Source organism: Sitodiplosis mosellana, unplaced genomic scaffold (assembly GCF_009176505.1).
Source record: "Sitodiplosis mosellana isolate CC-2019 unplaced genomic scaffold, AAFC_SMos_1.0 Smas_scaffold_2, whole genome shotgun sequence".
Lineage (NCBI taxonomy): Eukaryota > Metazoa > Arthropoda > Insecta > Diptera > Cecidomyiidae > Sitodiplosis > Sitodiplosis mosellana.
The window spans coordinates 6,646,032-6,670,405 of NW_022595245.1; the positions used below are offsets into that span (position 1 = coordinate 6,646,032).

At 35.6% G+C, this 24,374-nt stretch overlaps 3 protein-coding genes across 7 annotated transcripts in view; 1 reads left to right on the plus strand and 2 right to left on the minus strand.

Moving 5' to 3' along the window:
* Positions 1-2,337: 2,337 nt before the first annotated feature.
* LOC129564807 (uncharacterized) lies at positions 2,338-5,013 on the minus strand. Of its 2 annotated transcripts, XM_055438959.1 has the most exons (3): positions 4,862-5,012; positions 3,935-4,752; positions 2,338-2,587 (listed from the first exon to the last, which is right to left on the minus strand). In XM_055438959.1, exons 2-3 carry the CDS (start codon positions 4,722-4,724, stop codon positions 2,574-2,576), a joined length of 804 nt encoding a protein of 267 aa, XP_055294934.1. In that variant the 5' UTR covers positions 4,725-4,752; positions 4,862-5,012; the 3' UTR covers positions 2,338-2,573. The 2 variants fall into 2 exon arrangements, with proteins under 2 accessions (XP_055294934.1, XP_055294933.1); XM_055438958.1 differs by lacking the exon at positions 2,338-2,587 and having other exon boundaries at positions 3,166-4,752; positions 4,862-5,013.
* Positions 5,014-5,074: 61 nt separating this feature from the next.
* LOC129564808 (arrestin domain-containing protein 1-like) lies at positions 5,075-6,888 on the plus strand. Of its 2 annotated transcripts, XM_055438962.1 has the most exons (5): positions 5,163-5,503; positions 5,562-5,886; positions 5,956-6,141; positions 6,222-6,425; positions 6,504-6,888. In XM_055438962.1, the coding sequence occupies exons 2-5, from the start codon at positions 5,647-5,649 to the stop codon at positions 6,585-6,587; spliced, it is 714 nt and encodes a 237-aa protein (XP_055294937.1). In that variant the 5' UTR covers positions 5,163-5,503; positions 5,562-5,646; the 3' UTR covers positions 6,588-6,888. The 2 variants fall into 2 exon arrangements, with proteins under 2 accessions (XP_055294936.1, XP_055294937.1); XM_055438961.1 differs by having other exon boundaries at positions 5,075-5,886.
* A 4,527-nt stretch (positions 6,889-11,415) lies between these two features.
* Positions 11,416-24,374, minus strand: part of LOC129564874 (anoctamin-8) — a 29,243-nt gene continuing 16,284 nt past the window's right edge. Inside the window, exons 4-17 of one of the 3 annotated variants that reach the window (XM_055439069.1) lie at positions 23,707-23,848; positions 23,194-23,447; positions 22,958-23,128; positions 22,546-22,784; positions 22,201-22,356; positions 20,984-21,046; positions 20,421-20,556; positions 19,929-20,224; positions 18,980-19,774; positions 18,706-18,785; positions 18,113-18,196; positions 17,117-17,583; positions 13,309-13,454; positions 11,416-13,226 (exon numbers count right to left, since the gene is read on the minus strand). In XM_055439069.1, coding sequence (XP_055295044.1) covers positions 13,137-13,226; positions 13,309-13,454; positions 17,117-17,583; positions 18,113-18,196; positions 18,706-18,785; positions 18,980-19,774; positions 19,929-20,224; positions 20,421-20,556; positions 20,984-21,046; positions 22,201-22,356; positions 22,546-22,784; positions 22,958-23,128; positions 23,194-23,447; positions 23,707-23,848 — 3,119 coding nt within the window. In that variant the 3' untranslated portion in view covers positions 11,416-13,136. The remainder of the gene's footprint in view (positions 13,227-13,308; positions 13,455-17,116; positions 17,584-18,112; positions 18,197-18,705; positions 18,786-18,979; positions 19,775-19,928; positions 20,225-20,420; positions 20,557-20,983; positions 21,047-22,200; positions 22,357-22,545; positions 22,785-22,957; positions 23,129-23,193; positions 23,448-23,706; positions 23,849-24,374) is intronic. The other 2 variants (XM_055439070.1, XM_055439071.1) reach the window with 2 other exon arrangements.

Sequence of the window (24,374 nt, forward strand, 5' to 3'; positions counted from 1 at the left end):
ACGTAATCCAATTAGCGTCAATAAAAAAGGTCCAAAACACACTTGTTCTCGGTTCTCAGCCATTCATCATCGTACAAATGTCGTGTTTTCGGTCTTTCCTTTCCATGCCTCCTCAGTTATAACATTTACAGAAACAAACAATCACGCTATCACCAAAATAAAACGGAAAATAAATTACGTAAATAAAACGACACAAAATTCTCGGTAGTGCACTTGTTGTATTTATGTACGCGTGTTAAACTAGTTGAGATTTAAGATGAACTCATAATCCCATGTTGTTCGTCTTTTTTTTCTCTGTCCATTTCCGTATGGTAAGGAGCCATGTATCGTAATCAAAAACACAACATGCACTTGTTTCGGTTTTGTCCTCACACGTAATCCATATTTACGTATCATTTAACAACAATGAGGCTGTTTTATTCGGAAACCACAGGATCTGCTGTACCATTGTATACAGCATGAAAATGTTGGAATGAAGAAAAGAGCGCGCAAAGAAAGAGAACAAAATGCTCATAAAATGGATAATTTCTTTCTTTTTTGGTGGATTACAGTTAATTAGATGGGTATAAATCATCAATCAGGTACATTCTTGGGAGAAAACATGAAATTTTGGAAATGTTTTATTTTGTTTTTGTTTTAAGGATAAAATCCAATTAAAATGAAGGAGCCAAAAAGAGGCTGTGATAACAAATAGGTCATTTAATTTTGGCCGTTATACCATGACAACGACAACGACAACGACGAACATCGTGAGCAATTTACATTTCAACAAAATCTCTGTGCAATCTCAATCTTTATCAATTTATTAATTACGGTGACAGCTGAATTGGCTACTGAAACAAAAACATGCCAAAGATGTGAGCAGATAGAATATAATGAGTCATGGTGTGGCTTTTTATTTGCTTGGAATTTGCCAACGATTTTTACGACCTCACGGCGATTTGATGAGCTCACAGCCAATCATGGGAACGAATTAATCAAGAAACACACTTTTTATAGCTTTTTCAGTAGTGAAAATATGCGTTTAGGGAGACGTGTGTTGCGTACTTTGATATCATCCATGGTATACACCAAAATTATCATTCCACACACTAAGAAAATACGCATTTGGTGGCCCTTTCCTTCTTTACTTTATGAACTCAAACTCGATCGTTTCAATTCTTGTTAATATACTGTTCGTATGTGATGACGGGTCATTGGAAAAGAACGACATACATAAAAAATCCAACATTAGACAACAATTTAGAAGTCAGTAACGTTTTTTACTGCCGTTTGCCCGAGTTTATTGCCGTGTTGAAAAGAAAATATGTAAATTCTAAATAATTAATTTGACAAACTGTGATTTTGGTCGATTCTTTTCTCCGTTTTTAATTTTCTCAAGAATTTGTCTTTTGGATACGACGAGATAAGCACGATGCTTATCTATTCCTTCGGTTGCGGCAGTAGCTGCGCACTTCTTTTACCCATACCGATCCGATCCGGCGTTTGTGTAATTTGCTTGTGTGAAATGCTGATTTTATAACCGGTACATTTACCGAGATATGTCATTGCCACAAGATCCATACGATTTGCTATACAGAAGCATCAACACAGATCTGATTACAATTGCTATCAATCTGAGACGAAAAAAAAAAAATTATACGCGGTCACCGTTTGATAGCGATATCTTTTCTCTTCTCGGCATTTGTCGGTGTTTTAATGATCAACGATGGCAACAAGATAACGATAGATCGTTAGAAATTGATAACGAATGATTGAATGTGAATCGACCAAAAATACGATTTCCATTTATTTTATATTTGGATAGGTGCCGGCAAATGCTTTGTACCAGCTTTTTTCATGTGATGAAAACCTGTTGAAAACAATTTTAGCTACTCATTGACATAAATTGCAATATTTATTTTGGCCAACTTCGTTTTTTTCCCAAAAGCATGAATTCACATTTTTAATTGGATGAATTTGGTTGGCAAAGTAACAAAATGAGAGGCAAATTCACACTGGACCTTTTTTTTTAGAGCTCGAGAAAGGTTATATGTATGTGACAATGATGAATCAATATGCGTTCCGCAAAATACTATTTTTGCCTTTTTCGAATGCTGTCCACCGTTCAAGAATAAGTCCACAGATTTCTTCATTACTTCTTTTGTTTCCATAAATTTTGCCGTTACTTTTTCCGAAAAAGATGAATTCAAGCAGAAATTCAAATGCATTTCAAATTCATGAGATACAAAAGTATTCATTTACCTCGATCATATCCTTGCGTTCAGTCACAAATTGGTCAATTTCCCTTGAAAATTCCTGAAAAATGATTCATCAATAACAAAACCGATCTTTTGATGCTATGACTCTGACATTTATTTTCGGATTTCATTTTAATAATTGGTTTTTGTTATCTCTTGACTTTACCCCTCATCATACAATATTTTTGTCTGCAAATCACTTGACTTTATCACATTTTCCATTTTATTTGTTTTTTAAACATCTATATTTGACTTCGGTCGCTCTCTAGAGCCAGAAGATTAAATTTTCCAACAAACCATCGAAATTATTTTATGTGTAGAAAAGCGTTTTTCTCATTGGGTGGCAGCTAAAACCAAAAACAACTAAAATGGCAACAGTAGCGACGCGACCGCCCTATTTATTTATAGGCAATTCAATATTATTCAGAGTTTGACTCAGGCGACAGATATATGCTTTAGCATAGAAAAAATATCCGCATATTTTTTGGTTTGTCCACTCTCAGTATAAAACGGCACCCAGCTTCATCGAGTATCAGCATGCACACTGAACGTGGTAGTATAGGGCGGTTTGTTTACGAAGAAAAAAAAATGTTTATAAACAAAATCTACCAGAACTATACAGCGCAAAACCTTAATATAGGACAGCATTGCTGCCGTTTAAATACATTGCGCTGTACAACTCTGGAAGATTTTGTTTATAAACAATTTTTTTTCTTTGAAAACAAACCGTTCTATAATCTATATCACTACGTTCAGTGTGCGTGCTGATACTCGATGAATCTGGGTGCCGTTATATACTGAGAGTGGAAAAAGCAAAAAATATGCGGATATTTTATCTATGCTAAAGCATATATCTGTCGCCTGAGTCAAACTCTGATATTATTTCTCATTTTTTTCGGTAGTAACTCAAAAAAAAAGAATTAAATTTTACGATCATGTGTCAATTATAATTCTACATCACTTTGAATCATTTAACAGTTCTGTTGCTTCTAAGCTAGCAGACTGTGATTACAATTTTAAATGGATAAAATGAAACAACGTCGATTAAACAAAACGCAAAAAAATTAAACAAAACAAGTAATCAATCACACGTTCGCGTTGCAAATTTTAATCGATCTTATAAGCAATGATTATTTTTGGGCAATATCGTTTAAGTGGATCAAAACGAGCATGCAAATGAAGTGGTGGAGCATTGGGCAAACTGGCTCGTCTTAGCTTTACTAGAGAACTGTAAAGCCCAGAAGTGATTTTTGTTTTGTTTGAAATTCTCAGTGTGTGCAATCGAACAGGCAACGACTCAACTATTTTCGAAATGAGTGTTTTGTCGATGGGACCATAGACGATCAAAACTAATTCGCTGAGCTGTGGAAGCTGCAACAGTTCATTGTACAGTGAAAAATGGTTTTCATCAGGGTTTATAATTTCAGCACAACGCAAATTCGTAAGAGTTTGTATTTCGTTAGATAATGTGGAGTCAAAACAAGCACTCAATTTCTCCACTGTGTTCATTTTAGTCACGGACGAAATGAGGTCATTTTCATGATAACTCCGGACAAAGACTTCCTTCAATGCTCTAAGATTCGGTAATGCTACCCAACTCATAATATCATAAGCTTTAGACATTTCAAATTTAAATTTTTCAAGATTTGGAAATACTTTTGCAACTTCCTGTACAAATGCATTGTAATCGATACCTTGCCATGAAGATTGTTCGTAGTCATACTCATCATAGATTTCCAATTCAATGATTTCCAAGCATTTTGTGGGACGAACACCAGCCTCGATGAATTCCGTCCATATGTGGTAATAGATGTAACAATTGTCGAAGGACAATGATCGCAATGTCTGAACTTGTGGATGCAGCAGAAAATTCCAGTTTTTATGCTGGCCAGACAACTTCAATGAGTGCAGATTTGGGCAATTAGACAGCAACATTTCCACCAAACCATCGAAATCGATTTCAACGGGCACTAGTTTGATTTGCTCTTTATCACGACGCACAAAATGTTTTTCCATGCGCATATCGATGGCCAATGATTCGATTTCCTTGAACGCATCGGGTATGTTGTGAACCAAACGGCTTACCTTTGGTCTATCCAATGCGATTGCGATCGATTTGAGGCGTCCAACGGTGCATCGTTTGTCGATCAATCGGAATATCTCCTCGATGTGTGTGTATTGATCGCTTTTCCACTGAATGTCCGTTTCCTTGACACGCAATTCCGTTGCAAATGCACCAAGCTGTTTGAACGCATGATGAGTGCTGTAATGCTTGCTCACTGCACTGATGTCCAGTATACCTTTCGATATGATGTGCTCGCCGATGATTTGCTGGTAATTCACGTCGATCTCACCAATTTGCAACAGGTCGTACAGATTCAAATTCTGGAATATCTTTGCCAGTGCTCGTTCGTCAAGCAACGACCAATGAGACGGTGGCCGTGGGTTTAGCATCAACATGGGTTTTGGCTTTGACTCTGCCATTCCAACTGTGCGTCGATGTTTCGGCAAACTGAAATTGAAGTGAGGTTATAAATATTCCATTGGTCATATTCACTTTTCAATTGGTTGACAGTCGAATGGAAAAAGAGCGAAAATTTCTAATGAACGTGAATACAAACCGTTTTGAGACAAAACAATTACGGTCATCGAATGGAAAATTGAACGCCACAAAAATATCGTCGCCACAACACAATTTTTTCGATTTGTTCGCAGAATGAAAATGTACTCGGTGGTTCTAACCTTGCACAATCGTTTTTCATCTGTCACTTGAACCAAGCGGTCGAATTGTATGGTTCACTCACACAAACACGTCAAGTGACGCCACCCGACGCTGTTTGCAAACACAAAGGCACATGAACTACATCGATTTAATGAATTCGATTTGTATCGGTGTTCGTTGAGTATATCGTTTGACAAAATCTGAATAAAGTAATTTCACCATCGAAAATAAATACGAACAAAATATTTCGTATTGAATCGATGAAAAATTCTGATTTTTTTCGGAATGCTTCAATAACAATCTGAAATAGAAAAGAAAAATTCAAGTTAAACTCCTTTCGAAATTGTTAAACCAGTGCCTTACCCTTTTGGTGTTTGTCAAAGAACATAGCGTTTTTCAAAAGTGATTTTTTTTTATAAGAAAGCTAATATCAGAAATCGAAGCAGAAAAACCAATCCCAAACAGAAAATCCTAAACACAAAAATGTCTGCCACTTGTGAAATCGATTTTGAAAACAATCCAAGAAAAATCGTTTATGCTGGTAAGTTGTTGCGGGGCACGGTACGACTGAATTTGACGAAGAACACCATTGTTCGTAGTGTGTACATTCGCATAAAAGGGAAAGCATTCGCAGCTTGGGATAGTGATGATGTAGAGGTCAAAGAAGAATATTTCAATGAAAAAATGTATTTTATTGGTTCTCGTGGATCAGCTGGTAAAATCCGCCTCAAGGCAGGAAAATACAAATTTACATTTGAATTCATTTTGCCGTCTAACGTGCCATCGTCGATCGAAGGAAAAATTGGACAAATCAAATACACTGTTCGAGTTGTTCTCGATATGCCACTATGGATGAATAAGGTGTTTAAGGAGCCATTCATTCTTATGAAGGCACTCAATTTGAATGACCTACCATCGTTACGAGTAATGCATTTTATCGCATTTATTTTTTGATCAAATCAAATTATTTGATATTTGTACATTTCTTTACAGCAACCACTCATTGGTGAGAAGACAAAGGATGTGGATTGTTTCGGATTGTTCAGTCCAAAGACTATCACAATTACCGCCCGAGCACCGGTAGGCGGATTTCTGCCACGTCAAACGGTCAATTTGGAAATCCATGTACACAGTCAAAGCAGTGTGGCAGTTTCTAAATTCAGTGCTGAATTGATTCAAGTAAGTTTTTTTTTATTTTCATTTTGGAATATTTCATTGAAATAAACGCTATGGTTCTATTACCAATTCAATTCTTCTAGTTGATCTCCTACTCAGTGGAATACAAATCCTGCGGATTCAAAACCAAATACAACGAAGAAGAAGAAAAAACTCTGTTTTTAATGACAATCGATGGTTGCAGCGGAAATGAAGAAAAGATTGTTCATTTAGATGTCGCTATACCACCAACTCCACCCACCGAAATTTTGATGAGCAAGGCCATTAAAGTCACATATTTGATTCGCGTAAGTTCAACTTTTGTTTTTGATCTTTTTCAAACATTTTGTAACTAAAATCGGTGTTAAAAACAATTATTCTTACAGATAACAGCATTGACGCTTGGGTTGTACAAAAATCTCACTCTCGATCTCCCCATCACAATTGGCTCTTATCCATTCCAATATTAAACACTGCCACAATGAAATATGGTTTCAAATACGTCTTTCAATCATGTCGATCGAGTATAAGCCAATAGTTTCTTAGCTTCTGCATCAAAATGATGACCATGACCATCAATCGTGACATTTGTACAGGAGCATTACAAAAGCAAACAGTTCATACTACTTATACCTCTAAGTATTTAATAACATTAATATTACACCCATAAATTATGATATGTGTTCATGTACCTTACGGTTTATATGGTGTAAATTTGAAAAGACTTCATTCTTTAAAATAAAAGTCTTTATTCTAAGGCAACAGTAAAAATTATCGTTTTTTTACCTATCCATTGCAATACTCACAGTACGATGTGGACGATGAAGCGTTGTGTGATTCCATCCAAACGCATTGACGCAACGATTCTTTTCAAATCATTATCGTCAAAATCATTATCGCCAAGCATTATCGTCAAAATATTTATGTCGATCAAAAACCATCATTTTTTCAACGAGTCCATGTTTCGTCAATCGCTAAGACACACAATGACACTGTGCCCATTTCGCACGTACATTGAAAGAAAATACGCAAGAAGAAGCAGAAAAATCGTCATCACAAAAACCTGTTAATGATGACAAATGAATGGATATCCGATATCCAATATCCGATGCACGCGCAAATAAACAAAGAAATGTATCTCTTTTTTTTGTGTATGCACCGTGCAGCTGTAGCACAATTTTCTGCATTCAGCACAGTTTAATCACTTCCTTTGACGGGATATTGATAATTTCTGTTAGTTGCTACTGCTCTCCATTTGTTTTTTTCTTCTCTTGGTTCAATTTGAATACACCGTGGACTTGATGTTCCATACAGACAAAACGGAACGTACATAAGCCTAAAATGGTAAATTATAGAATCAGATTAAAACGGCACATTTAAGAAACAGGAAAGAGCCGATGATTAAACGACGCACAACAGAGCGGGTAGAAAAAAAAATGTGCACAGCAATCAATCATTTGTGCAAAATAGAGACGAAGAGAGAGAGAGAGACAGACAGACAGAAAGCCGAGCGGGCAACAAGCAGTGAAATGTGCTTTAAACGTTTGCACAGTGGCGTTAACAAGTAATCATATTTCTTAATTGTGCAGTTTTAACGGTAGCTGTCGATGCCAGCGAACGCAAACGATGATGAAGGAAACGAAGAGGAGAGAGAAAAAACAAACAGGAAAGAAGTCCAGGAAGAATCAAAAACAGAACGTAACATTTGATATTGATCGAGTGCGTTTGCGATGATTTGCCTATAGAGATTATAATAACCGTCGGAGTCACGTATGAAATTGGCCGATGGTTACGTTGTACCCGTGCCGCATTGCACTAAATGCGCTTTTACAACAAACCACTGACACGGGAGATTCTTTAAATCATTTATGACTTCTTGCGCGCACTCATTTCTGTACTTTGTTAATGGTCGTATGCCAAACGAGTGACACGGTTGTGTAGACATATCCATACAATATATTCACCTTGGCTTGCCGACTGCAATGTCACACATCGTTCGGGCCGTTTTCTTCTCTTCCATCGTGGCGTGTCTTTCGCCATGAATATTCATACCAAGTAAATAGCATGACTAAATCGCACCAAAGACGCGCTCGGTTGCTCTCGCGCGCACGTATTAAAACCCATCGAATCAGATCATCAATTTTTATTACACATTGACTCTATCAGTGCATAATAATCATTGTATGTATAATGTATATCCAACGCGTTTACGCGTTACGCTCCCGCTCTCTCTGTCTCTATCACATGTCTAATGGAAAAAGGGAACTTGTTTTCAAGGAAGCCAATCACAGTTTTTTCTCATACACATCGCTGATTATTATTCTTTTCTACAGGTTTATCTGTTTATTTTTCTTGTCGTTGTTGTGTTTTTAGCACTACATGGAATGTAGGCTACTGTAGTGATTTTTTTTACGAGAAAATTTTAAGACTCTTCAGGCCATTTTTTGGAGCATTTTAATATCCACATTTTTTATTTCAAATAAAGCAATTACGCCTAATTGCAAAAATGAAATAATATCATGTTCATGTATTTCAATTTTGAGATAACTCAAAAAAAATTTACACTTTTTTCGTTGCCAATGTGAAATAATGTACGATGGCCGTTCACATTGAACGTATAATGTACAATGTACATTGCACATAAGTGAAGAATACAATATCATCATATGAATTTATTTAATTATTTTTGACAATATTAAAATGATTTATAACTAAAACTTGTGAAACAGACATTTCCAACGATTAAAACTACATTCCATGTGGTGCTTACGATAATAATTTGATGAGAAACATCAAATTAATTAAACCCTTAAATTTACAAGCTTCAAGAACGCAGAGCGGAGCGAAGCGACGATCTGCTGTCTTGTTTTACTCTGTCTCTGTGTCTCTATCGATGGATCATCGGTCATGTGTTGTAAATGCATTGCAACCACGTTTTAAACAGCGTCAAAATATTTCAAGCATTTTATCTGTTTCTCTCTTTCTCTCTCGATGGACTGGCTCGTAACTCGTACTTGCTTCTGATTCATTAATACTTTTTCCTCCCAATCGTTTCTCGATCACTACTTTTTATTCATGATGTGTTGTTGGCCATATGTACGTCCATTGATATCGCTCGTATGCATATTCTATTCGTTACCGTCGTCGATTTCCATCGGCAGCATGTTTTTTTTTCTGTTTGACATCAACTTCATTCATACCTTGGCCAGTGGCCACCTATTGTACATTATTATGATACCGGTCACCTCATCAATGTTCACGCTATTTGTAACACATTTTTTTCGTATTTTTTTTATCGGATATTTTCATCTTTAATGGAAAAAAATCAATGACGGCGAAATCTGACTTCTTTTCTTTCTTTCTTTTGACTTCTTTTTCTCGTCGCATTCTTTTCACTTTTTTTTCTTGTCTCATCGCACTATAATTCGATTTGAATTGATTGATGAATTTATTTTTGTGGCATAACCGTTCGAGACACACCGTGATGCAATGTACAGCACCTGAAGTGAACACACCGCAACGATTAGCGTTAATAAATAAAATGAAAGTCTCTCTGGACATAATAAATTGTCGTTAATTCGCCGCCGAGCTGAGCACCATAGACAACACACACACACACACAGCGAAGAAAACAAGAAAATTAAACAAATATTACATTGATCGCGTGCTTAATTGACTGTGTGCGGATGACAATTTAATGATGATCAATGCTGATTATGGTAATTTAATGTCGCCGTTTGAGAGTTTATTAAATGGATCAAAACAAAAAATTTCTCAAAGTGTTTCTTTAAATCACATACAATGACGATGACAATAATTCACCACATTATCCGTTCGTTATCGTGTTCAGCTACCTAAATGTGCACGTTGAATGAATGGAAAAAAGAAAAACTAGTTTGAAGATGGAATATGAAAATATTTAATTGTGTAGACGGATCGCCATTATTAATAAATGAATAAATAAATTTCCAAAAAAAATTGAAACAATTCCCACATTTTATTTCTGGTTGATATTTCTTTATTAATTTTTTTGTCTCATCAATTGCTACAAAAACTGAAATAAATAAATAACTTGATAAATACAATAGCTTTGCTTTTGAATAGCGTTTAGAATAAAATTCATGTTGTTCATAACATTTAACATTCAACAATTTGGGATCAAAATCTTATTCCACGAGGATTTTTTTTTTGGTTTAATAACATAAAGTCGTTTTTCATTCACGTTTCGCATTTCTCTTTTTGGTTTTTTAAATATATAAAAATAGTTTGGAGTGTTTAGATATGCGCGACGAGCAGCAGCAGGAGAAGAAGAACGGAATTGTTGCGTTTATGCAGTTTACGAATGGAGTGCAAGTGAAAAATGAGGCAAATTAAATGAATCGAATGCAACAACGAAGAAAATCATTGATGTACGCAAATACGATAATGTGAATAATGTACGGAATCGTTAGCAATCACTTGCAATTCAATTACAGTATCAATTCATAATCAATCGAAGCTCTGGTTACTTTGCCTCCCTGCGCAGTCCAATTGAATATGGTTGAATCGTAACCGGACATATAATTTGCTTCATAAGTGCTTAATTTTAAATCACATTTGCGCCAATTCGATTGAGTCATTGCCAGTTTGTTGATTAACAGATTTTCCTTATCAAAATTGGTGTTTATATGACAAAAAATTATAGATAAAAAGAAATTAGTAGATAAATTAGCGGTTTCGAAACAGAAAAAAAAACGATGTCATATAAAAACTTGTGAATGGAGTGTTATGCGCTGAGCGAGTGTCAGCGATGGCGCTTCTAGCAATAGAATCAACTAAATTTGCATATTAACTGATCGTTGTACTAACGGTGTTTGATCCATTTCCTCTATGTGTTTTTTCCCCTCAATTTTGCATAATTTGCTGCTAATTTTTATTTCCCGACGGAGGTTTTTTTTCGATGAAGATCGTTATCAACATTGTCTCTCTTTCTCTTCGGTCACAATTTCTTTTCTTTTCTTTTCTTTTCTTTTTTTCTCCAAATAATGATTTACGGTTTGAATTTGTTTGTTGAAATTTTTTCTCTTTGAATTATCTTATTGTTACTCGGGGGAGAAAACATCTGTTAATTTTTTTTGTTAATAAAAAAAATTGAATAAGATATTCAATGAAACGAGAAAAAAAAATCAATAAGAATTATTTTGTAATGAAATCTCTATCAAATGAATCAATTGATGATTTATTTCCTCTTTTGCCGTGACGCATTTATTTTCTTCAGTATAGGCCAATTTTATTCCATTTATATCAACTCATTTGTCGTTTTTTGTGGTTTAAAATGTGATTTATTTCTCATTTAATTTGGAATCATTTCCATAGTGTGCATTCTCTATCGCTAACTATTTATTATGTATAAAATGGGAGTTTTATTCGATTTGATTTTGATTTATTTGCAGATCTATCATTTTGTGTCTCAACTCAGTTGTTGTCTATATGCCTATGCATTAATACCGTATTTCCACTAAATTCCATGCTGCGCTATTACTCGTTTTTATAACATTTTTATTAGTATTTTGGGATTGTTTACATATAATTTATACGGTTCACGGTATAGAATGTTTAGAGAAAAAAAAATGGAGATTTCGTGTTCTGTTGGTGTAATTTTAGTTTTTGCGCGCGCACACATACATACAATACGATCACCATGCATTAGATATGAGCATTTAGCTATTGTCGATGATGTCAAGCGAAAATATAAAAATTTGATTAACAGCCGAACAAGAAACAAATTAAAAGAGAAAAAAATGTGAAATCCAGTAGATTTTGGAGCATGACCAAAAGGTCAAACACACGACATCTCATGACGCCGTCAAACGATTGGGAGTGGTCGCTACATTAAAAACACGATTAATGGTCACTTTTTACAACAACGTGAACTTGATCACATGTTTAACTCGGTGTGGTATTATTTTTCACGCGGATCACTTTTGAAAATGGTTCGGACATCACATTTGTTGGACGTGTGTATCTGTGTTGTACTTTGATATTATTGCAATCATTCTACCAATTTCAAACCGGATCAAATATTGCTCTTGTCTTTTCATTCTTTTCTCTTGAAATTTAGCCATATTGAATATTCAACAGTCCGGCTAACGACTAAAAGTTAGCATTTTGCTTTAAGATCCATTTTGACTGCCATTTTTACTTAGAAAAATGTACCGATATATTCAAACATTCTCGCATTAATGTTCCTTGGTTTGATTCCCTACACTTTCCAAAAAAGCAGGCACAGTATTCGAGATAATAATTCTTTGCATTGGTCTAACATCTTCAGCTAATTCTTGCATTTGCTAAATACATATTTTCACCTAGTTTATTTTTTGTTCAATGATTCCCCTTTGTTTTTTGTTTTTGTTTTTGATAATTCACAGAATTATCGATAGTCTATTTTAATTAGTTGTGTGTGTGTTTTTCTTCTCTAGTATTATTATGAACGTTTTCATTGGCTAAAAATCAATTCCGAAAGAAGCTCCGAATATTTTCTGTGTTTTTTTTTATTGTTAGCAACGTAAATTGAATGCTCTAAATTCAAGCAGTTTTCAAGAGGGTGATTAGGGATGTTCTATATATATTTCTGTATATTTTATTTTTTCGCAAGAGCGGAAAAATTATAATGCTGCTTTGAAGCCCTGATTCAATTTCAACAATATTTTCAATCTCAGACAATTTCAAGGGTAGAGCTAATAGGCCTTGTTTAAATTTTGCTTGCCTCTCACTATCCTGTATGTACTATGGCTTGCTATTCTACTGTTTTTTTATTCTATATTTTAATTTGCATGTAGTTTCTATTGGATAAAATCGTTCTCTTGATTAAAAAATCGGAGTTTTATTTCAGTTTTTCTACAGCCTCTAATGGTGTGCATGTGTCATTCTTCTCATGGTTGACCTTCGATTTTGATTTACGTTCCGTTCCGTTTGTGCTGTAGCTTCATCATTTTTTCATAATGCCCCATTTCCAATGCTTGGTTCAATTGAATTTCAGCCTATTTGTTATTTTGAATATCGTCGATTTGGATGAGTTGTTCGATGCCAATCATGTCAAGCTCTCCTCCGGGCGGTTGTGGATTCATTGCCTATGAAGATTCGAGTTGAGAATGAATAAAAAAGTTTAAATGACATTTAAATTAAAATATGGCTCAAAAATTTTGGTCTCACTTTTTCCTGTTCAGCAAGATTGTATGCTTGTTTTTCAGCCTCTCGAGCTCGTCGTTCCTTGAGTTTCAATGAGAATATGGCCACGGATCTCGCTCGTTTAATCAGGCTCTGCTTGACGCGGGACTTCTTCGCCGCTAGCTCAGCAGCTGTCAAAACCAAAAACATAGCTTAGAGTATTGTTCATAGAAAATGTCGTCAACAACTCTGTGAAAAAATGAATGCTGGGCTTCCAAATGAGACAAAATATTGCAACAATTAATGGTGAATACACATTTTCGTTTTCAATATACTGCAGAGAATCCAAAACATCAAAGAGTGTTACATAACAGATGGAAGTGGAAGTAAATGGATTTCGATGGATTTTTTTTGCCAACTTGATTTCGGTGCAACATAGGAATTACGGTTCAAATACTAAACACTTGAGTTGTGTAAAAAAAACAAATAGAGAGACCAAATTACCTACATAATCCACAAAACGATATTATTTACACGTAAAATAAAATCACACGCAGAGTTTCGATTGATTACATCCAAAAATACAGTGATTTGGTTAATAATTTGAGATAATTCATCGATATTATTTAGAATAGAACAGAACCAAACCATACAGCCAATGACAAACTCTATTTACAGGGAAAATTACGTATTCCAACGATGCAATACGGCTGTGATGCTCATATATCCAAAATTGAGAGCAGAAATAATTTTTTTAGCTAACATTTGAAGGAATTATTTTATTTATTTGGTTCCAAAGATCAAATTTTTCAGAGATATTTATGTCGAATTCGACCCGTTCATTATCGTGATAACTGGTTTACTTCGACATTCAAATCATTGTTCTGTCCATTCGCTGTTTCGATATTTATAATTAGTACTTAAAACTATTCCGATTACCACCCTTTTAAATTGAGTTAATAACAAAATTACATTCACCGATGTTGGGAACCAATTAGCATAAACCTTTTTTGTTTAAAACATTGACGATTTTAAAATTCTTTTGTACAATGTGATGTGCTCAAAAAGAATGTTGTATCTTTAATGTTCCTGAATGCGGAATGGCACAAAAATTAACTATGAGATCGCTGATTGAATTGATTTATGAAATTGCATAACTTGTGAGAAGCCTTTTGTGATTGCCATCAATTTCAATTTAATTCAGCTAACAAAGGACCTTTATAATGCCCTTATGACATCGCTTCTTTTCCATAAAAAACATGAATAGAAACTTTTCCTCTTTGATGATACAATTTCACAATTGCACAATAGCAATGTTGCCCTACTACCTTTTAACGAACTGAACAAAAAAAGATACAGAAAAAACATTCAAAGCAATCTTTTTGAAATGTTTTTTCTGCAGTTGACATAATGACATGGTTATTGCATTCGAATCAAGTTTTAAGCGTTTATTGTTATCATCAGAGCCGTCTGAAAGTGTTATTACTGTAATAGAAAGAAAACTTTTGAAGTTCAAAGTGTGAATTGTTTCTAGAATTTTTTGTATTTTTAACGACGACAACTCTCATTATTTTCAATTTTACGGTAATAAAAAGTATTCTTCTGTGAATTATGATTTATTATTCAAAGGTGTTCTATTTGAAGCAATTAAATCGAGTTTAATTCCAATTTAAGCAAATAAATTAGATGCTCAGTGCGTCGTAATCGATTGCGGGCACATTTTCCATATAAATTTTCTGTGAATTTGATTGAAAATTGAAGCATAAATCTCGCCTTAAAAATTTATTCCTAATCGAGCAGATAAACGTTCATTGAACGGTGTTTAGAATGAATTTTACTTCCGTGAAAAGCTTTGAATTTCCCTGAATCGATAAATAAAGCTGTTCGGTAAAAGAATTTTATTTACTTTATAGCATTCTGAGAATAGCATTAGAGAATGGATGAGCGTTTGGGTATGATGAATAGAAATGCCTGAGTGAGAAATGTAAAGGTATTCCTAGAATAAAATTCTGCTATACAAGTCTGGCTAAAATCACCAGTCGAATTGAGCTCACGATGTCGTTTTGGAAACGTGAGAATTCTATCGAATTGAGTATTTTTTTCAGTCTATAAAATTTCAATCGTTTTTTTCTTCATTTCAAAGCAATCAATTTGAAATTGTGCGTTCATTGCACATAAACCAAATCAATGTCATTCAGCTGAGCATTTCAAAGCAACACAGCAAAGGATGTGACTTTAATTGAGATGAAATGATGTTTACCACATACGCAAAAGGTATAAAAAGTGAGAGGGAATTTCAAATTACATTATGAATAGGTACTACACATAATCGGTGATGGTGTACAGCAGTGCTGTTCAACCTAGATGGCCACTTGGCCACTTGTAGCCAAGCGAAAAATTTGAATGGCCAACGAGAAGATTTTGACGATTTTTTATTATAATTATGGATTTTTAGATAGATGATTTGAATTTATGCCCAATATATTTCGTTCCAACGAATTTCGTAGTTTGCAAGACGAAAACGGCAGAAAGAGCAATATACAGCAATACCAACAAAATGAGTAGGTATATCGTTCATTAGATAGATTTTCGTCGCAACGTTATTTCTTCCAGACATAAACATTTGATAAAGTTGTGATTCATAGCGATATGTTTCTTACACTTATTTGTTATGATCGAATTAGCAGCTCTCGCCAAATATTGTGGAGTCTTGTTTATACAACAATGATACGGCGTTCGTTTTCATTTGTTTATGTTTATATTTACCGGCGACTGATTTCGGTAATGTATTTCATAAGGCACAAAATGAATCATAGCGATATCGAAGATACAACGAGAACGATTATTTCGAAAACGCAAGCACCGTTACTTGTCTGCGTGACATTTGACGATGAAGTACCAGAAAACTCACTTGGGATTCGATATTTCATTGATAAATGAAGAAAGTGGTTTTCCAAATGAAACAAGTGATGCATTGTGGAGACGTTTGCTATCTGAATGCAATTTTCTAGTTCTTAAAGATGTTGTGCCAAAATTTCTTTGCATGTTCGGGTCCACATACGTTTGTGAGGCTTCATTCTCCAGTGTAACACGTAGTAAACATAAATACCGCAATGCACTATCGCAAACAAACTTGGAATCTGAACTTCGTTGCGAACTAGCCGATTCAACGCCTGATCTTAATAAACTGACCGAAAATAAAGATTGTCAAACATCCCACTAATTACTAATCACTGAATGAATAAACAAACAAAGAAATATTACATTTTCTACTGTGTGTACTGCGTTTTTTGTTTTTTCTTAAAGTGGCCATTGGATTGAACGACTGAACACTTTTGTGGCCACGCGGAAAAAAAGGTTGGACAGCACTGGTGTACAGGATTGGTTTTACGGTTTTTGTTGTTGTTGTTGATTAAATTGTTTTTGTTTGCATTCGCAAGCTTACATTTACAAAGAAAAAAAGAGAAAGAGTGGCAGACACACACACACATACAGACATAACGAACCTTTGACGCGGCCTAAACAAAATAGTTCAACAAAGGATCGATTTGATTTGGTATGAAATGACGTGTGGCTGTCATCGCTATCATTGGTATTTCGTCTTCGGGTCAATCGTCGACCGCGTTTTGTGTTTTGTGATATTCGTTTGTGGCCTAATAATGCATAGAATTGATGATATTCACACAAATCTATCAGAAGGATTGCTATTGCGTAGCCCAGTATAAAATTTGGTTTTGGTCAAGCGAAGCATTTTAATAATTATTTTTCAATTTTTTTTATGTCATTCAGATGAAAAGCAAAATAAATTAGAATGTTGAGTAAAGGGGTTTATTGGATAAGGAGCTGGATTTACCTTTTGTTTCGTCATCGATTGATGACTTTTTCGAGCCACTAGACCGAACGACTCCGGTTGTGCTTGATATCGATTCGGATCGTTGTGCGACATTTGTCCATGATGGTGCCACTTTCATTGCTGAATCCGCTTTCGCGGTGTGTGCATCCTTGCTGCCGGCCACAATGCAATCAATACTTCGATGAACCGATGTTGATTCAGAATTTTTCAAACGACGCACTAGATCGGAATTCATTGCTGGCGGTATGTGCAGCTGTTGGAATTCCTGATTGCTATTATCGATCGCATTTGGTTGCCAGTCATTCGAGTTTCTCGGCTTGAATGCTGGAATTTCCGGAATGCCACGCGGCGGCGATGGATTCACTATCGCTGTTGGATTTTGATTCAATTGATTTTTCCGATACTGTGGAATTTCCAATATTTTCATCGGCTGCGATGATACTCGAAACGAGGCGCTTGTTGATGGCCTATTTTTCCCGCACACACATAAAAATACACAATTTTAGTCAATATAATGTGAAATTGAACAACGCATCGGGTTTTAATGCACAATCTAACATCTACAAGCAAAATGTTACAAAAGCAAAATGTTCTACTTGAATCGATTTATTCCATTGAAAATCAGTAAGCCCTTGTTTAAATTAACATGCAACGAGTAAAACTGTCAGCAAATATCGTAGAAATACCAACAGGTTGGAACATGCGACACGCACAAGCACAACATATACAACATTATGACTCTATACTGTGTTGGTTTTTTCTCGCTCTCTATTTTTATCCCTGGCATTTTTTTTTCCTTCTCTAAAGGGCTTCAAATGTCGCACACATCTATTGACTGACATGCATCTCACAAAACATATTCATTTATTCGTTTTTCATGTAGAATTTATTTTTTTCTCTCGTTCTCTCCGTGTTTTCTTTTTTTTTATCCAGTCATCCAAATAATAATGCAAAATAAAAACATAGCATTTTGTTAAACAAACGAAAAGAGATTACCCGGTTGGTAAAGCGTGCATTTTTCGATTTCCGCCAAATGGAGGTATTTCGATTTTCATGATCTGCTTGCAATTTTTACATGCGCTAAATTGTTTTTTTTTTTGTTCGGTTTGTTTGTTTCACCGTATTCCAAAAAAAAGAAGAAAACGAAATCAAAACAGAGATATATATGAGAGAAGAGAACGATTGGAAAATAGTTGTATTCAGCATAAGTTGTTCATAAAAAAAACGACAGCAACAAAAAACAAATTGTTTTTAATGTTCGATACGTGAACATATTTTCACAGCAAAAAACAAATGAAGAGATATAGTCAGTTAGTTTGTATTTGTTTCTCATTCCAACTAGTTGATGCCAAGCTCGTAGTAGCAGTTTGGTTTTGTTTTTCTAGACTGGTTTGCAGCTCTCTACAAAGTGATGTTATGCATTTTTTTCAAAACAACTCAAAATTGGGATGCGGATTGTTTTTCGCTAATTAGAATATATTAATGCGTCAAAAATCTCATAATTGCATCTGGCATCGCTGATATAAGCTTGTCTGTTCTTCAAACAAAAAAATTGTGTTGAATATCTTCGGTAAATGTTCGTAACATACCCGGCATACGGTGGAATTTCCAGGCGTAAATTCTGCATCGACACTCTGGTGTGCGATTCAAAAGGTGGCTTACTCAATTGCTGCAAGGAAAAAATGGTTTTTTTTAGCTCGGTATTTCGAATTGTTTCGTTTTTTTCAACTAGTTTTTCAATCTTTGTGAAGTTTTTTCGTTGAAAAAGGTTTGATGATGCATCGATACATCATCGTCATACATATATTTCAACAAAAAAAAAACCAACAAAAAGCTTGAATCTCTAAAAATCAAAATACCAACCTGAACAACGGGCGAATCTGGTGTGAATTCCTTGTTCAAAGCTTCATTAATGCTGACATCTGCTTCAATGTTCGCATTCAAAATGTCATGTACATTGAAGTTGGTCGCCCTTGGGCTAATTGGTATGAAAGTGATTTCATCGTCAAGTTGATCGTTGAGTTCTGTGTACGGTGTTGTTTCCTCTTGATCGTCATTTGGCCGTGAAACGGATGCCATTGACGATGGCGTTGGTGGAGTTTGTCTGGGTGAAGTACCTTTAACCTGCATTTCATGTCTGCAATGTTCGGCGCGAGCAATTTCCGCTGCCAGCCACGTTGGCAGTTCGGGCAAAATCCAAGTGAGCGCTGACCTTAGGCCAAGCATAACGTGTTCCAATGCAACAATCAATATAATTGTTTGAGCTGCACTTAAGCCCGGCCATAGTCGTGAAACCTGTCCCGATAAACCGATTAAAGCACAATTCACAATCACAGCGGCCAAACTCAAGAAACTAAGTGCCGTTTGCCATGTTCCAATATTGGCAACACGTTGCCCAAACGGTCGCTGGTGTACATGTACCAATTTGAAAGCGTCCGAACGAATTTCCAATAAATTATTCGCTAACGCACATACGCCAGCCAAAGGGAATGCAGCAGAGAACAGGACCACATAACCCATTTGTACGAGCATTTCCAAATGATCAGAGAATGTGCCATCATATTTATAGTACGAACTTTCGATTTCAGCTTGGCCAATCGTTCGCTTCGGTGTGCCTGGTGTCGATGTGTTATTAGTTTCCTTGATATCATCATTTTTCTAACGTTCAAAACAAAATAAACAAAATTATCGATTGGCTCATTTCTAAATCGATTGGCTGATTTTAATCTAATGCACGTTCTACTTTGCCCGCAATTGCATGCAGCTAGCGCGTGCACAATACGAATTTCGAAATCAAAATAAGTGAAATTACCTTGCTATCGTTGCTGATTGGTTTAGCTGGTTCTTGTGTTGGGCTAAATGCACCACCCAATGCAAAGCTCAACTTGGCAAGTTTGAGCTGTTCCATAAAGTACGGAAACACAGACTCACGTAAATTTCCGATAATTTGTCGAGATATTAAAAGTCCGGCCAGTTGCTCCTTCAATTTGTCTTGATCACGCAAATAAAAGGCAATGTAGAACAATGACAGAAACGAGTTCACAAACTGAAACAGCGCCACTTTTGCAATCAGATGATTTTCGTATTTCGATTGAAGCCGATAATTTTCTACAAATGGAAAATGGTTCACGGTGTGTGTTGCATAGATTGCCAATTACACAGCAAAAAAGTGGGAATATTGATTGTGATTAGAATGCGGTCGATTAAAGTGCATGCGAAATGAGAAGGAAATTGCTTTTTTCTGTTTGCAATTTCGAATTCGAAACGATGAAAAAAATAGAAATGAAGTAAAAAAGAATCAAACCTCTATCGTTAAGCCAAACGGCTAATTTAAAATAAGCTTCGTCCATTAATGTTATTGCGCCCGCCAATAAAACCTTGGGTATCACGCTTAGGCAACTGAATAAGCCTTTTTCTGGTAATTTGGCATCAGCCCAATCCTAAAAGGTCATCAAGGAGACAGGGGAAAATAATGAGGAAAAAATTACATTTCGAATCAGTCAGCGGTTGCTATCGACATTAACATCAACCAAAACGAACATGAACGGAACGAAACAAAAAATTTAAATACTAAAACTTAATGGATTGAAATGATGAGGTGCTACTCTATTGCAATGGGACATAAGCTGGGGCTTAAATAAAAAATACAAGTTTGTTTGAAAAAAAATGTAAAAGCCTGTGTTAAGTGTATCTAAAATGAAAAAAAAAGAAGAAAAATCAAATGGAGAAAATAAAAACAGAAAACCGAAGTTCTGTCCAACAGAACCAAAGTATGAAATCGCGCTTACGAAACTATTAGCAACAAAATGGGCAAACATGAATGGTTGAATGCATGAATGGATGAATGAAAGAAAACATAAACTAAACCTGATGTGCCATGCACATGCAATTCCAAACTCCATTAAATGGAATATGATGATCAAGCCAATCCTGTTCGAATATACAAGAAGAGTGTTGTGTTGTCATGTTGTTGAACCAAAGAGAAAATGAAAAGAACAAAATGTATAAAAAAGGAAGAAAAAAAATCAACAATATTGATCTATTTGTTAAATGAAGGCTATCTATTGTGCATGTAAGCTAGGGTGGTCCAAACTGATTTGTCATGGTAGGGTATATGCTCCCAATAGCTTGAAATTATATTGGGCTCAAAACTAGCTGATTCCCATTTTCAGATTAAAAAAATGTTTAAAACTAGTGGTCGATAGAGCCGTATTTGAAATGGCTGTTTTTGACCTATTTTTCAACAAATATATTGATAGAAAATCCATAGGTTATTCAAATCGAATCTGGGCTGGAATTCTAAGACATTCCACCAAAATCGTGCGGAATTATTTTTTTTGTACGTAAGACTATATTGGAGTGAAGGAGAGAGATTCCACTAATTTTCTGGATATCACCGGAATTATTAAGATTTTCAAGGAAAAGTGATAGTTATCGGAATAATTCCGGTGATATCCAGAAAATTAGTGGAATCTCTCTCTTTCACTCCAATATGGTCTTATGTACGAAAAGAATAATTCCGAACGATTTTGGTGGAATGACTTAGAATTCCAGCCCTGGTGACATATCATTTTTAGGAATCAGCTAGTTTTGAGCCCAATTTAATTTTAAGCTATTGGGAGCATGATAAATCAGTTTGGACCACCCTAATGGAAGCACTTAAAAAATCAACAAATAATTTCATTTGTCTGTTTGAAATTGTGTCTCAATGTGATTAACATGTATTCTCAGTTGCCTACATTTACTCTAGCATTTACATGTAACATTGAATGCAATCAAAATGGATTGAGTGGCACACATAAAGAGGGGGAGAGAATGTGTTAAAACAAAAGGTGAAATCTTTTTGACAGATGGATACGCTAGTGGCAAAGTGTTGACAATGGATTTTTAACGTAGAATAGATGAGATCATCTGTGCTGATGTGAGAGCTGCAAAGATTGAATGAGACAGGTTGAAAGTGAGATAGAGCGAATGAGAAAGCGGTGGATAAAGCGAGGCGACTAAAATGAAAACTGCGGTGGTCGAAAAAGGTGGAAAGTGGAAAATTGATTTTCACTTGTCTTCTCGTTGTCGTTTTTTTTTACCTGAAGTTGTAGCATGGTGAACATGACAGCGAACACTAATGCCAAGCACAGACCGATAATTGGAAAACTCACTAAATAGCGAAATGCAAGCCGTTGCCATGCTGGCGCTTCTTTTGGTTCCAGTCGCCCAGTCACTGAACTCACATCCAATTTACCCTACAAAGAGAATATAGAAAAAAAAAACAGAACAGAAGATAAAATGAGCATTTTCGCACACCGTTTTGAAACGGAACGGCCTCATCGTTCTTCCGTGCTTTCTCTCGCTTTTGCGAGAGTTTCTATCGAAAATTCGTTGCATAATTGAATTACACACCGAAAAACTTTGATAATTTACGCAGAACTTACTTTGTACAATGGTCGAGGTGGTTCTAATAAATCTGGTGGCGTTGAAAGCGTTCCCCATCGAAATGCAAGCTCAACGGAATAGCGTCGCCATGCTTCCAAATACAGTGATGCCCAGGCAACGTTAAATAAAGAGAATATCACATGACCAACATCTTGAGCGATTTGTCCACTGTTGTACAGTGCTGCCCATAGAATGGTGCCAAATATCGCTGGTACACCCAGTGCGCACGTATAATGACCTGCCAAATATTTAAATATATATGAAATTAAATGTCGCAAATTATCTACTCTCATATTGAATCTCTGGAATAATCTAGGTGCAACCGACAAAACGAAACGGAATTAAGTGAATTAAATCTATGTTAAGTTGCAAACGTTGAAGTTAATTTCTCGAGGAATTCAGTCGACTCACCTAACCATGCGAAATACAATCCAACTTTGACCCCAAAGTACTCAGCAATGGCATCAAGAGGCTGTGCACTGAATAGCTTTCGTACCCAATTTAATTGCAAACTAGTTAAGGCGCTTGTTTCGTGTAATGGAAAAATCTGATGGATTAAACCACTTTGTTGCCAGGCCGCGACTTGTAAATGAAAAAAAATGGAAAATTGATGGACATGATATCGGATTTGACTTCGCTATCATTACCTATACTTTGTCCGTCTTCGACGCTTGCTCTGCCCTGTAACGCTGTCAAATCGGTGGTACCGGCTCGAAGACCTTGTAAAACTTGAAGAACCAGCCACTGTCTTTCTTGTGATGTGAACAATGCGGCCGTGCCATCTTGGTTCTTTGTTTGAGCAAAGCAATGACATTCACGTGACGTAAACTCTCGCAGCGTACCACCCAAATCGGATCGCAATCGTTTCGGAAGTCGCGCTTCTTCGGCCGCCCGATACAAACTGAAACCAATCCAAAATCACAACCAAACCAAATTAAACAATTATTATCATTAAAAGTTTGGGGTGGCTTCATTGCAATTCAGCGCCATGGGCACATAAAACACAAGTAATAAGTGCGGACTGCGGAGAGAGGCAAGCTAACAATCATTTAATTAATTTAGCCAATTTATATATCATGAGCAACGTGAAGAATGAGCATTTGCTTGGTCTCGGTGGCTCGGTGGCACAAGTGTGTATAATAATCGAATGAAATACGTACATGTTCGCTGGAGCTGACACATAAAATGCCGTACACTTTGTGCTCTCGTGCGCTTTGACCGTTGTTTGTAGGCCCAGCCCAATGGGTGGCTGTGCTCGAATACGTGATAATAGCCATCTTAGTGCCTCATCAGGTGCGTCACCTACGTTATTTTGATGTTTTTGTTGTTGTTGTTGTTGTTTTCGTTTCGTCGTGTAGCAAATAAGTTATGCATTTCAAGTGGATGGGAACAAGAAAAAAAAAACCAGAAGAAAACATTCGTTATACTTCTTTGATAATTACTTCTTATTAAGAGCATGCAATCAAATGAAACACAATCCACAATAATTGCACTTTATAAAGTTGCTATTACAGATTTACATTTTCGATATGTTATTAATATGTTATTGCCCGACATATTTATTATTATGTTATGTTGGGATTTTTTTTATCTTAATAACGTTATTAAAGATTTGACATAATAATAACATATTATCTTAATAACGACCAAAAAAATCGCAAAAAAAAGTTTCATGTAAAAAACATGTCAATTTTTTTCAGACGAAAAAATGTTGAAAAAAAATGTGTCTTGCAAAATTTGACATGATTTTTGTATGAAACTTTTCTTCAAAAGTTTTCTTCAAAAGTTTCATACAAAAATCATGTCAAATTTTGCAAGACACATTTTT